Here is a 12,647-nt window from a genome sequence, read left to right as displayed (position 1 = left end):
CGTCCGCTCTAGCAGGGTGCTGCTATGTTAAGTTTGAAATCTCCCGTGTCAGGGTATTTGTGTCAACTTTGTGGGGTCCAACCTCCATTTTATTCCATCCGAACGGTGTTCTTGAACACCAAGTCGGTCCAAGCATGCCTTCGTGGACTTTGCTTTGGAACAGAAAAGGAACTTCCCCAAACAGTTGCCATAAAGTTGGAAACACTCGGCTTCAGGCTCATCCAAAAGACCGTCATGACATCCAAGCCCTGATCCTGATTGATTGATTAATGGATTAAGAGTTGTGTCGTGGACCTTTTGGTGTCTTTGAAGATTTGACAGTTTTGGACGGTGTCTGTTGTCGGCAGAGCCTTCTTGGACTCATCCTCTGATGATGATGTCACTTCTCATTCAGTGGGAACGCCAGACATCGGGATTGCATTTAAACCTCAAAATGCAAGTCAGATGATCAGCCACGCGGACTCCCATTCCATACAAGGTGGCAAAATGACTCGTACTCAAGTAGAACTTGCAAGAAAAGACTCTGGTAATAGTGAACCGACTGTTTTCGTTACTGAAGTAAATGTAATTGAGTTCTGACTCTAAAATGGTCAAGAGTAAAAATGTATTTTTAACTTGCGTTGTGTTCGTGCGGCGGAAGAAAAACAAAACACTGGAAACACGATCAAAACATTATCATAGCTTTGTTAATGTTGACTCACAAAAAATGTTCCACTGATCATCCAATGAGGACAACAGAGACAAAATAAAAGGTTGTCATCAAAATAAATTATTTGGTGAAAATCGCATTCGTAAGAGACCAATTACAGAATATTTTGTTTTGTAGTTTAAGATATGAAAAACTTTTTAGAAACTCATTAAAACACCATTTTTGATGTATTCCTTAGCTCTCAGTTGGAATATTAACTGACACACAAAAGAGAGCTAACTATCAAATGTGACCACAATGTTCAACTAAACCATGTAACAAAGTTTGCTAGCTTAATGCTAACATAACAGAATTGATACAGTAATTATCACTGGGCTTGACCCTTTTTGCCGGTCAGTCCTCCCAGTACAAGTAAGTACGCACAGTTGTGGCACTTTTGAACCAATCGGAGGCAATTTTTGTCGTTTGCTTATTTCACTGAGTATGTTGAAATAAACTTTTGGCCGCCTAGCGACCACATCACACGCACAAGGCCCGATTAGTGGGCCGGACTAAAAGCCACTTCCGACCTTGTAATAATCGAGACCTTTTTAAGATTTGTCACCTCTCACTCCCCCGCCTCAAAAATTGTGGAGTCCGGCCAGGCCGGAGGGCTGGACCGTTCCGCCCCCGGGATGGACCGTCCAGCTCTGTAAACCAGCTGCTACTTTGACACAAACATCGAAGCACCACATACAAACAGAACATACAACAAAACGAATCGGCATCTATCAGAGAGTTGTATTTTCTCATTTGCTTCGATATTACTCTGAAGCAGGGGTGGGCCAACTTTTTGATTGGCGGGCCACAATGGGTTTTAAAATTTGACATGAAGCAGATGGATGGAATGTTTTGGTAACCTCACCTCATCAGAGGAAAAAAAATAAATTGAATTTTAAATGAAAGTGAATAAAACATGAACAAGGTTTGTTCATTTAAATTTTTTTCAAATTTGGCGGGCCGGATGAAACCGTTTAATGGGCCGCATGTGGCCCCCGGGCCGTAGTTTGCCCACGCCTCGCTTCTCGCTCATGATCTCAGTACTGCCTGGCATGCTGTGGCCAAACGTGGTACTACAACGCTAAATATGACTCGTCTGTACAGTAGACTAAAAATATAGTTGAAAAAAATATGCCCATTTAGTGGGGGGCGGGGTCAATGATCGTCAATAAATCGTCAGAAAAATAAACACTCCTGAAAACTGGACTTTAAGTACAGTATCCAAGTATTTGAACTTGGTTACTTCACGCCACTGCCCTCTTCCGCAAAGAGACAGCGGGGCCCGCAGGACTTAATTTGTCCCCGCACACTTTGTCCCCAACTCCAGTGGAAGCCGTTTTCAGCGCGTAGCTGGTGACATTCCAGCGCTAATGCCTGCCTTGGCTTTCAGCGTAACAAGAGTCAGATGATTGGCTGAGTCACAGTGGATCACGTAGAGCCTGTCCTTCGTCTTAATCCGCTCTCCAGTGGCCTTGAGTTGGCTTCGCCACGGGTTACGAGTTACACAAAACCACAGTTTACTCTCGGCGTTCCTCGTAAAAGGGGCGGGGGGTTGTTTAGGCAGATGCCATCTGCTGCTGGCTTGATTTAACACCAGTGTTGCTTTTTGCTGAGCATTAAGGAGGGAGGTCAGCGGGGAACACAGCAGTGACCAATTAGACTGTCAAACGGAGGGAGGGGGGGGCAGACTGAATGGAAGTTGGATCGTCACGAGGGGAGCGAAGGGACCGATCTTCGGGCTACCAACGCTGGGGTGGGACTCGTAATTTGCTTGCCAATGATAACGATGATATCACCACGCAGCCATTATGCGATAATCGATATTGGAGGAAAAGCTCCAAGGTTGTCTGCAGTTCCAGTAACACTCGGCTCCATTTTGGGCTGACTCGTCATTTCATAAAAGCACGGCAGCTTTATCCCTACAAAAATAATTCACCGAAATGTTTCGTGAATTGGTCGTATTATTTGTCGAGGAGGAAAAATTGCAAGGATGTTTGCTGGCGTTTTGTTAAAACAAAGTGGCAAAGCTCAGCTGCGTTCGTCATCGCAAAAAAAAAAACACAAAAAAAAATCAGCTTGAGAGTGATAAAAATAAATGTGTTAATTAAGTCACAGAGTTCTATTTTTATTTATTTATTTTTTTTAGGAAGAAAAGTCAATGTTACGAGACCTAGATTGTAATGTTCCAAGAAAAAAGAGTCATAATACTTAAATAAAATATGTGATAATGTTCCGCGAATAAAGCAGAATTTGAAAAGAAAAAAAACAAACTACTAGAAGAAAAAGCTCCAAGGTTGTCTGCAGTCTGTTTATTAAAACCAAGTGCTGTTTTGGCTCTTCACCATTTTTTGGGGGAAAAAAATCCACAAGGGGTCGTAAATAAGTCCTCGTGTCACAACAATATAATCGCAATTAAGCTTGGGACGGTTTCCGGTTTGAGGTTAGACCACGTACGTCACGGTACTTGTCATGGTGAAATTTTACGCTTCAAATATTAAGAAACATTGAATTGTTCAACATGAATAAGTTATCACGTTAAAATGTGATAAGGTAACTGTCGGAGTGCATTTTTTGTCTTTGACCAATTGATCACATTTTAACACGAAAACGTACCACATTTATACGTATTTTCCCGGTTGTGGTAGCAATATCCTTCTACACTGATACCATGAACTTTCAGCACTCGAGCTCAAAGTTATTATCACGTCCGATTAAGGTCTGTGCCTAGTCATAATATGAATTCATGAAAGACGCTTTTATGTTCCGTGAATACAAATTTTTGGGGTGAGAAAAAAAGTCAGAATGTTACGCGTCAGCTAAAAAAAAGTCTTTACCGATACAATTATTTCACGAGTTAATTTCACAAGTCGCATTGTAACTGTAAACTCTAAATGTAGTTGTATTTATGGGTGAGAAAAACATCCCAATGTGACAAGAATACATTTTCCATATATTTTTTTAAATAAGTCACTGTGTGCAAAAATGTCCCAGTTGTTGCACTTTTTTGTCAAACAAAATTGAAGTCCTAGTGTTCGTCCCATTTTTTGCGTTGAGAGAACATCATATTTTATAGTTTAATATTTTCCCAATCATTTTTTGTTGCTCCCCGGAAAAAAAGTCATTCTTTTAATTGTCTTTCAGATCACATTTATTTGAAACACGACAACACTCTCCACATTTTTTTTTTTTTTCTAGACTTTTCTAATCGTCTCCAAGGAGATTCCAATTATACGCAATGTTTCTCAAAGTGAATTCCAACGAGGTGGTCTCGCCTGAGTGGCTAATAATAATAATAATGATAATAATATCACGCACCGCCCCACTCTGCTAATCTTTCCCCCGAAAAATTGTATTTGTTTGAATTTGCAAAAAGGAGAGTCACATGAGTCTTCATCCGTTTGAGGCGTTTTATGACCCAAAGCCTGAAAACCTCGAGTGGTTTCACGCGCACACTAATTAAAAGTCCACAAAAAAGGTCCACGATGAGGGCGGGAAGTTGTGGCCTTCGTTATGAAAGCCGTTCCAGATTGAGCTTGTTGTCATTCCCCGCACAAGTCGTCTCCTTGCAATCTCCCGCTTCTTCTTCTTCTTCTTCCTCGTTATCAGTCCCTGCAGCTTGTCAGGCGGAACGCGGCCCGCGTGGACGAGCGCAGGTATTGATCTCCGGGGAAGGCGCAATCGCTGCAGTCTAACGAGCACAAATTAGAGTCAAAAGCTCGGCGGCCGACTAAAAAGAATGTTATTGCACAAAGACGCGGAAAGCCGATGAATCGAGGCGGCCGAGACAAAAGGTGGGATCGCAATTGGGAGATTATTACAAGCTTTTTAGTCAGCTCAAAATGGCATCTTTGATTGACTTCACTTGTCGCTGCGATTGAATGAAAAAGTCGTTGACAATGTTTGTACACAGAGAAATGATCTTAGCAGGGGTGTCAAAGTGATTTTTGTCGGGAGCCACACCGTCGTTCTGGTGTCCCTTCACACTGGGAAAATCATGTCATTGTATAATCGGTTCATTATAAACACAATTCCGATAACAATGGGCTCTGCATTTTATTGTTACTGTTTGTACAACGGTACCTCAACTTGACGAGTGAACAAGGGGTCATTTTATGCTATTTTAAGGTTATCACTTATTTATTACTTACAACGGCAATCTAATTTATTATGAAACATTAATTATTTTTAGGGATGAAACGATTTACTCAAGACCCGATTCGATTCGATTTTCACTTCACGATTTCGATTTGATTAGATATTTCATTTATTTTTTTTAATTGCTGCCACACTTGTCTCTGCGCGCTCGTGTCACGCTGCAGCTATCCGCAAACGAAATACGCATTGATGTTTAGTGCAAGCGTGTAACATGTTTAGTGCATTTTGAATGGAACCAAAATCTATACACTATGTCGAGTTGCACTATTATCATGAAATACATACTAAGAGAAATACTTGTAAACATATTTCACTTTTCTTGAGCACCAATCCATTTTTTAATGTAGAAGTGACTGAAATCATGTGAATAAAATTAAGGAAATGTACTGTGCTAAAGAAAACTAAAATCATCACTTGAATTGATTTTTAATTTTGTTTTCATTTCACCTGTTTTTCTACTCTTGTACGCATAAAATCATCTGCATATTCAAAATGTGGTATGTGCCGAAAACAGAGAGAGAAATCTCCAGCGTGATGCATATCATAAAACTCGGAAATAACGTTGCTCGGCAAACCACAGTTGTTACCAAATCAACACGCATAACCCATTTTTTTCTCGATATTTTTAGCACTGTAAATTCGTATGTTTTAACAACCTTGGTATGTTATGTTTTATTGTTGGGTGTTGCCATTAATGGCCTGTGGCAAATGCGTCATGTTGTAGTTTGGGTGGTCAAATTTCCGACCTCATAAACGCATCACGCGGTGCGTAGTCGCAGGTTACCACTTGTGCGCTTGCTGTTTCGATGTCAATCACGCGTATATACAAACTATGTTTTGGTTTTAAATACACGCGAGTTCGCTGACTAACGCCGCCACAATCCACAGTAGACGCTACATAATGTTAAGGTACCACAACAGGACATCGCGGGCGACGTTCCATCGGACGCACACGTTAGCCTGTGCGTGCTAACTACAGTTAGCTTTCAGACACGACTGACCATCTCGTAAATTAAATCGTGCGTCAGCTGCTACGTATTTCCTTTATTAATGCTCGTTTAAAATTGTTGTATTGCTAAAAAAGTGAAGTGTACGACGTATTAAGTCATTGTGCGTAGCGTTGCAGTTTTTTCCCAGCACAAACGCAAACTCTGGTCAATCGATTCTTTTATTTTTGATAACGATGCATATTTTTTTAGCTATTTATATCGATATTAAAACCATTTTCGATGAATCTTTACATCCCTAGTTATTTTGGTGGCTACTTTTCTAACTAGACGCCTCTAAACTCTGCTTCTCCTCATGTGGCTGTCGCAACCCTTTCACGACGTCATCCAAAAACTGGTGATAGACCGAAAAAAATTCTCGTAAGATTTACTTGAATCAAATAATAATCTGCCGAATTTTATGGAACTTTCACTACACCCCATGAAATGACTAACACTGTTAAATCTTTAAACAGTTTGGATTTGAAAGGTCATCGATTCGACTTTCTCATATCTTGTTCTAAGTCATCTGAGATTTAACCAAAATCATGCGAAACCTACGCAAAATGTCATTAAATTGTATCGTATATATTCTGTATTTATCTTTGTAATGGCATATTTTAATCCATGTTTGAATTTTTAATCTCCATTTGGATGCAGTCTGATTCTGATCTGATGATTTTGGGGCAGATTTGTGTCATTTCGAGTGTAAATCAGTTTGCTTTTAATCTGCTTCTAATCACACCATTTCAACATAAGCGTGGTGAGAGCCGCACGTGCTGCAAGTTAGTGCAAGGAAATGGGAAACATTTTTTTTTTTTCAATATACGGCAACCTCGTTTAAATCGCGCCGTCGTGTTCTCCAACTTCCGAGCGTTTGAAGGACCGCCTGCTAGCAATCACGTCCACCATCCGCGGCGCTGTGACCTACAACGATGTCTGCTTCCAATTACGCCAAAGCGTAAGGTTGGTCCACGTTGAGTAGGGGGGAAAAAAAAAATCGAGGACATTTTGATCCTCTCTGCTTTAAAAAAAAAAAAAACATAAAACAAGCTAGGCGAAAGGGTCAAAAGTTTGTCGAGTTTAACAAGCTGTGCTACTTTTTTTTTTTCAATCTCGCAGCAACGGGACACGTGGTTTCCAGCCTCTGCGGAGCCGCTATCTTCCTGCATTAATAACGTCCTCAGCTGCTCCATCCCAGATGAGTCACAGCTGTAAATGGAAACAGCCAGAATAGTTTGGAGATGCTGCCACTTGTTCCAGTCTTCACTGATACACTCCCGGGCCCGGAGGCCTCCAGGTACGAGCGCTTATCTGGCCGCCCGCTGATAAGAAACATATGGAGGGTGAAGCGGTGGGAAGTCAGGCTTGAGTTGCAACAGGCTAAGTGGGGAGTGAGGGGGGAGGGGTGCATGTTACAAACAATTCCCATGTGAACCGGAGATGCTCCAGTGAAAGGTCCCAGCAGTCACAGGTCAACAAAAGAACGCTTAACGCCAACAGATTTTCATGAAAATACAAAACATAAATGTCCCGACACTTCCTTGAATATTTGACGGCATTTTCTGAATCATACATGACTTCTTCAAATCTCACTCAAGTGCCACAAAATCGTGCAAGACATCAAACAATAAGTAGAATGGAAAAGCTCGTGTCTAGTTATTTTTTCCGTGTATCCCGTAATATCCCCTAAAGGATTTTGCAGATTTACAGTTCCTAAAGATTGGTGCCATCCCCAGATTTAAACTCCCCAACCCGGCAATTAAAACCCCAAAAAATCATGTGAGACTTCCTCTCATTTACGCAAGACTCCTTAAATCTCACCTGAATTCAAATCACCTTGAAGAGAATCTGCGATTTCTCACGAGAGTTGCGTGAGACTTCCTCTAAATAACGTAATTCATCCCCATGATCTCACATAACGTCTGCCAAAACAAGATTTTGTCTCAAAAATTCATTCGTTGCAAGATTTTTTACAAAATCACGTGACTTGACAAATTCTCTTAAGATTTCAGCAAAATCTGGCAAGACTTCCTCAAATCACACGGGTTTCACCTAATCATGTAATACTCCCACAAAATCATGTGACACCTCTGCAAAATAATTTCCACTAAAGCCACAAAAAAATATGTGACACTCTCGCTAAATCTTGTGAAACGCACAAGACTTTTACTAAATTCTGTAAAAATCCCGCTGAATGACTTTTTCCAAATATTCTGAAGCATCCAGCTAATCACGTGAGAATTACGTCATTCTCTCGAGACTTGCACACAATCACAGATGAGACTTATGTGATCGTCACAAGATTGATGTCAATCTCACTCCTATAATTTATTGTGCCGCAACTTGCTCGGTCGCGCTTGCATTTTCCCTCTATCCAAGCGTGTTCTCCCCGTGACGGCCGCTTGACAAATCTCAAGCAAACGTGAAGCGACATGTCGGGACATTTTTGAGAGGTGAAGCAGTCGCACGGCCTTACATCATTTTGGACGCCGGCCAACTCATCAATGTGGACAAGTTAACACAAACGCTCAATTCGGAGCACCTGCGTGAGAACAAAAAAAAAACGGCACAAATGTATGCCAAGAAATGTCCTCATAAGGTTTCTGTTTTAAAAGATTTTCCAGTGAGCGTAGCGCTTGCGTGTTGTTTTTGGGTTTTGTCTGAAAATTTTGAAGATTGCAAATTGAGACCGATACGGCAGAAATGTTGCACGAGCACTCCGGTGATAAATATGCGATTGTAGTATTTTGTCACAAAGCGAGACATTTTCTGAAAACCGCAATGTCCTTTTGAGCGGCATCCTGCAATAAATGATGTTCACCTTTCCAGAGGTTCCACTCGAGACGCACAAAGCATAAAAACGAGCACACGATTGCCGCAATCCTTCCCCTCCAGAATGATTCTGTTAACATGATAGCACTTTATTCCAGCTTGTGGGTCAACAAGCTCCCTCAGGAGGCCGATTTCCCCTCTCTGGCGTCTCCTTTACGAGCGCTGCACGGATCCCGTCGTCTTCAAACTAATGAAAAGCGTCGTGAAAGTGACATGGGGATTAATGAAGTATCCCGAGCTCGACGTCACAGCGCACGAGGGCTTCCTCTCCACACTGCTTAACCGTGGTGACAAATGAGGCCTTTAAATGAAGGTTGAGGAAGAAATGGCAAAAAGTATACTTTTTTTTTCATAAATAATTTACAAAAAAATAGTCGTTTAAAATTCATGTGATTAAATTATTTTTTTTTTTAATCGAAAATTAAAACGTGCATCGGGTTAGTTTCCAATTAAGTGTTCCAAATTTTCTGAGAACATCTTTACTCCCCCCCCTCTCAAAAAAATTTCATGATGGCATGGGCGCTTTAAGAAAAAACAAAAAAGAAAGAAAAAGAAAAAAATTCTGAATCTCTCAACAATTTCATGATGGCATGGGCGCTTTAAAAAAAAAAAGAAAAGAAAAAGGAAAGGAAAAAAAGAGAAAAAAAAACACTGAAACATTAAAAAAAATAATACCAAGCTAAAACAATGTGAAATATAAATAAAAAAAAAATGCAAAAATCTTAATAAAATAATTCTAAAATATACTTGAAATGCAATTTCCCAGGAGAGGAAAAAAAAAAGTTCTTTTCTTCACTCTGGTGAAAAGCGTTTTAAAAGTGACAGTGAGATTAATGGAGTTTCCCGCGCTCCTCGACACTCTACACTGACAACTAACGCCTGTAAATCAAGGTTTGAAAAAAAAAAAAATAATTAAAATGGCTTGTGGAATAAATGTCTTTGCGGGACTCCGGCTCTCTGGGATGGAGCTGGGCGGTTGGACAGGCCGAATGGGAATTGCGGATGAATTGAAAACGTGTGTGGTTGCAAAATGGCTGTCCAGAGAAGGCTGAAGGGGGGACGCTATAGCTAAGAAACGCTGAGCTGGCAGAGGACATTTCATTTATTGTTTGTGATTGGAGCGGACACGTCACAGAGTGTCTGCTGGACATGTGCGTGCGTGTGTAGCTTTGATGAAGAAAAGCGTCTCATTTGCAGTCAATAGCGTCGTCTTGGGCTCGAATCGGTCAATTCTGTCTGACCTTCAGCGGTAGCGGTACAGTCGACCAATCAGGCCACTCTCGTGCGTGTGTGAGTGTGTGCGAGCGGGAATACCAAGCAACGTAGCAAAACAGAGCTTTGGCAATCATTTGACGTGGTGCGGTGTTAGCAACAAACACGCACGTCGCTATTGATTATTTTGGTAATTGATTATTTTGTGGATGAATTATCGCACCAATTGATGAATTGGAATGTGATCAAAGAGCAACAGAATCCGATTGAAAGGATTAAAATGGCTTGAATCAACAAATCACTGATTACACATTTGTGGAAACGACCCATTTATTGTTTGAGCTGCTGACGCCATTTACAAGAACTTTTGAGTGCTTCCATATTATGTCTGACTACAGTGATGAAAAATATTTACAATGAAAATTAGATTTGTAATGTAAAAATGAAATTATTTCGGTTGAGGGATGTTTTTTCTCCCCATTTTAATTTTTTTTAACCATCATTCAGTAATGTATGAAAATATATATAAAAAAAATGTAATTAAATTTTCATTGTGAAATATTTTTCTCACCCAAATAATTTAGAAGAAAGGGATACAGTAAGAAAAATATGCAAAGAAAAAATATGATATATCATAATAAAAATTAGTATTATATTACTAAAACTATTTAAAATAGGTGTAAAATCTAAAAAATAATATTTTTTTTCATTAACAACAATGGAAAAAAATAGTAATGTTAAAAAATATTTTAAAAAAAATCATATATAATTTTTTTTTGCTGCAATAAAGTCAAAGAAATATACGGTAGTAATAATATTTAAAAGTAAAGAATTACGCAGTATATAGCAACCTATCTTATGTGTATAATTTTTTCAGCTGTAAGCAAAATAACTTTAAAAACAAATATTGAGCTATGTATATATTTCATATGTGCGCTTGGATGTTGTGATAATATCTTTTGAAATAACAAAAAAATGTCATTTTGACCATAAATTGATCCCCATGTTTTCCCATTGCCAGAACAAAGTCGCAGCGGGTGCAGATATGGTCTTTGCATCAACATCGGTCATGCAGCGAAAAGATTGTTGAGTTACAGTGATGGTTTGAATAATAAAAGTCGCATGCAGAAATGTTTAAATTACTTTGCAAAACCCCCCCGAAATTGTGTTGACTTTCATAAGACGGCACAAAAAAATAGTCATATTTTTGTACCGTTTTAAAATTATTTCTTTTTTTTTTTTACTTTTATCGTAAATCTTCTTTTCCATTAAAATGATCAGACACGTCATTAATCCGTTATCACCTCCTGTTAGACTAAACAGACTTTAATAAGCCGAAGCTACGTGGATGTTTTAAATTTTTGTTCGCTTGAAAGTAAACTTCAACCGCAAGTGTCGAGAAACGGTTGAAGAGTCGCTCACTATCTGCCAAACTGCCGCGCTTGTTGTGAAACGAGTTCATGCCACCCGCTCGTCTCTTAAATTTCGGCTGGCAAGTCAAATGCAGTTTGAAGCAAATAAATAACGCAATTTTCATTGATTTGTAGAATTCCGTTTTTAGTCCACAACTCATTTTTTTTTACCAGGAAGTCAATTTTTATTTATTTATTTTTTTTGAAAAGCTTTATTCAGTAAAAGAAACTGAAAAAAAAAATGACAGACTATGTGACAGTTCCAAGCTGAGTGGGCAGTGAAATCGAACAAGGCCCGATAGATTAAATGAATTCAAAATAATTGGCGTGTAGCACTTTTCATCTATTCATCTCCCCTGGCCACGATACGGCACACAGACTTTTACAGTAGCCTGCGACGTACGTCAACATTGCTAATTTATTGCCGGGCCACCTGCTGAGTCCCATATGAACCATTCTCATTTTTTTTAGCTTAGTTTTGCTCCGCGGCAACTCCTGAGGGAAATAAGCAGCTGTGCTCTTAACGCTAAGCAGCTAGTGTAACATTTTTTTTTTTTTGCCCCCCCCCTTTTTTGGAAGCAGCCGTCTAACGCTAGCGAACATGATGGATGACGTCCGACGTCACGGGGTTGTAAAATCCCAAACAGCCAAGCTGAGTGGCTGCTGAACGACCCGCATCATCATTAGCTCCATTTTGTGGAAGATTAGCTGCCACCTGCCGCACAAAGGCGTCAATCAAATGCTGCCCGATATATTGGCGAGGGGAAGGGGTCCATATGTGTGCGTTAATGATCTTGCCAAACAGAGCGAGCGTTAGCCTTTAGCTCACTTCGAAAAAAAAGATGCTAATAGCGTTGCTAAAATGCAGATAATTCTTCGTGAAAGTAACTTTAAGGAAGTTTAAAAAAAAATTGAAAATTATATGAAGCTTGAAGTTAGTTTTCAATTGGCAATGAAAAATTTGGTTTTTCATGTGTAGACCCTCAAAAAAGTCGAAGGAGCAAAGTCTGAGAAGACACAGGAAGTCTGCCATTTTGCTGGAAATCAACTGCTTCTATTGTCGTGTTGGTTTCCAGGGTCCGTCAAAGACAAACTTGTCTTGCCAAGATTTCGAGCAAGTTTTCAAAATTCAGCCAGTGACACTCGGCAACGAAAAATTTTATCGATTTTTTTTTTTTAACTTAAGTCATGCCCGTAAAGACAGCGTTTGCCAATTCTATTCAAAGTCCCTGTTCTAGTCTCATTTGCTCACTTTCAGGAATCCTTTGAAGACAATCTCACCAAAAATTCAAAAGAAAAATTCAAAAGACCCACAAAAAAGTCTCAAGAGACACAGGAAGCCATTTTGGTTGAAATGTG

The 12,647-nt window shown here is 39.7% G+C and overlaps 1 protein-coding gene across 8 annotated transcripts in view; it reads left to right on the top strand.

Moving 5' to 3' along the window:
* The window catches only part of znf385d (zinc finger protein 385D), a 106,640-nt gene that overhangs the window by 40,521 nt on the left and 53,472 nt on the right, over positions 1–12,647 (top strand). For 4 of the 8 annotated variants that reach the window (XM_088307699.1, XM_088307697.1, XM_088307696.1 and 1 more), the window contains one exon: positions 6,952–7,129. In XM_088307699.1, coding sequence (XP_088163825.1) covers positions 7,048–7,129 — 82 coding nt within the window. In that variant the 5' untranslated portion in view covers positions 6,952–7,047. Of the gene's footprint in view, positions 1–5,623; positions 6,796–6,951; positions 7,130–12,647 lie in introns of those variants that run through there. The other 4 variants (XM_088307704.1, XM_088307701.1, XM_088307695.1 and 1 more) reach the window with 2 other exon arrangements.

The sequence above is a fragment of the Idiotropiscis lumnitzeri genome, chromosome 10 (genome assembly GCF_059441095.1).
Source record: "Idiotropiscis lumnitzeri isolate Australia: NSW breed Sydney's pygmy pipehorse chromosome 10, RoL_Ilum_1.0, whole genome shotgun sequence".
In the NCBI taxonomy this organism is placed as follows: domain Eukaryota; kingdom Metazoa; phylum Chordata; class Actinopteri; order Syngnathiformes; family Syngnathidae; genus Idiotropiscis; species Idiotropiscis lumnitzeri.
The sequence above is the reverse complement of the archived record's forward strand: the minus strand, read 5'-3'. Positions and strand labels throughout refer to the sequence as shown.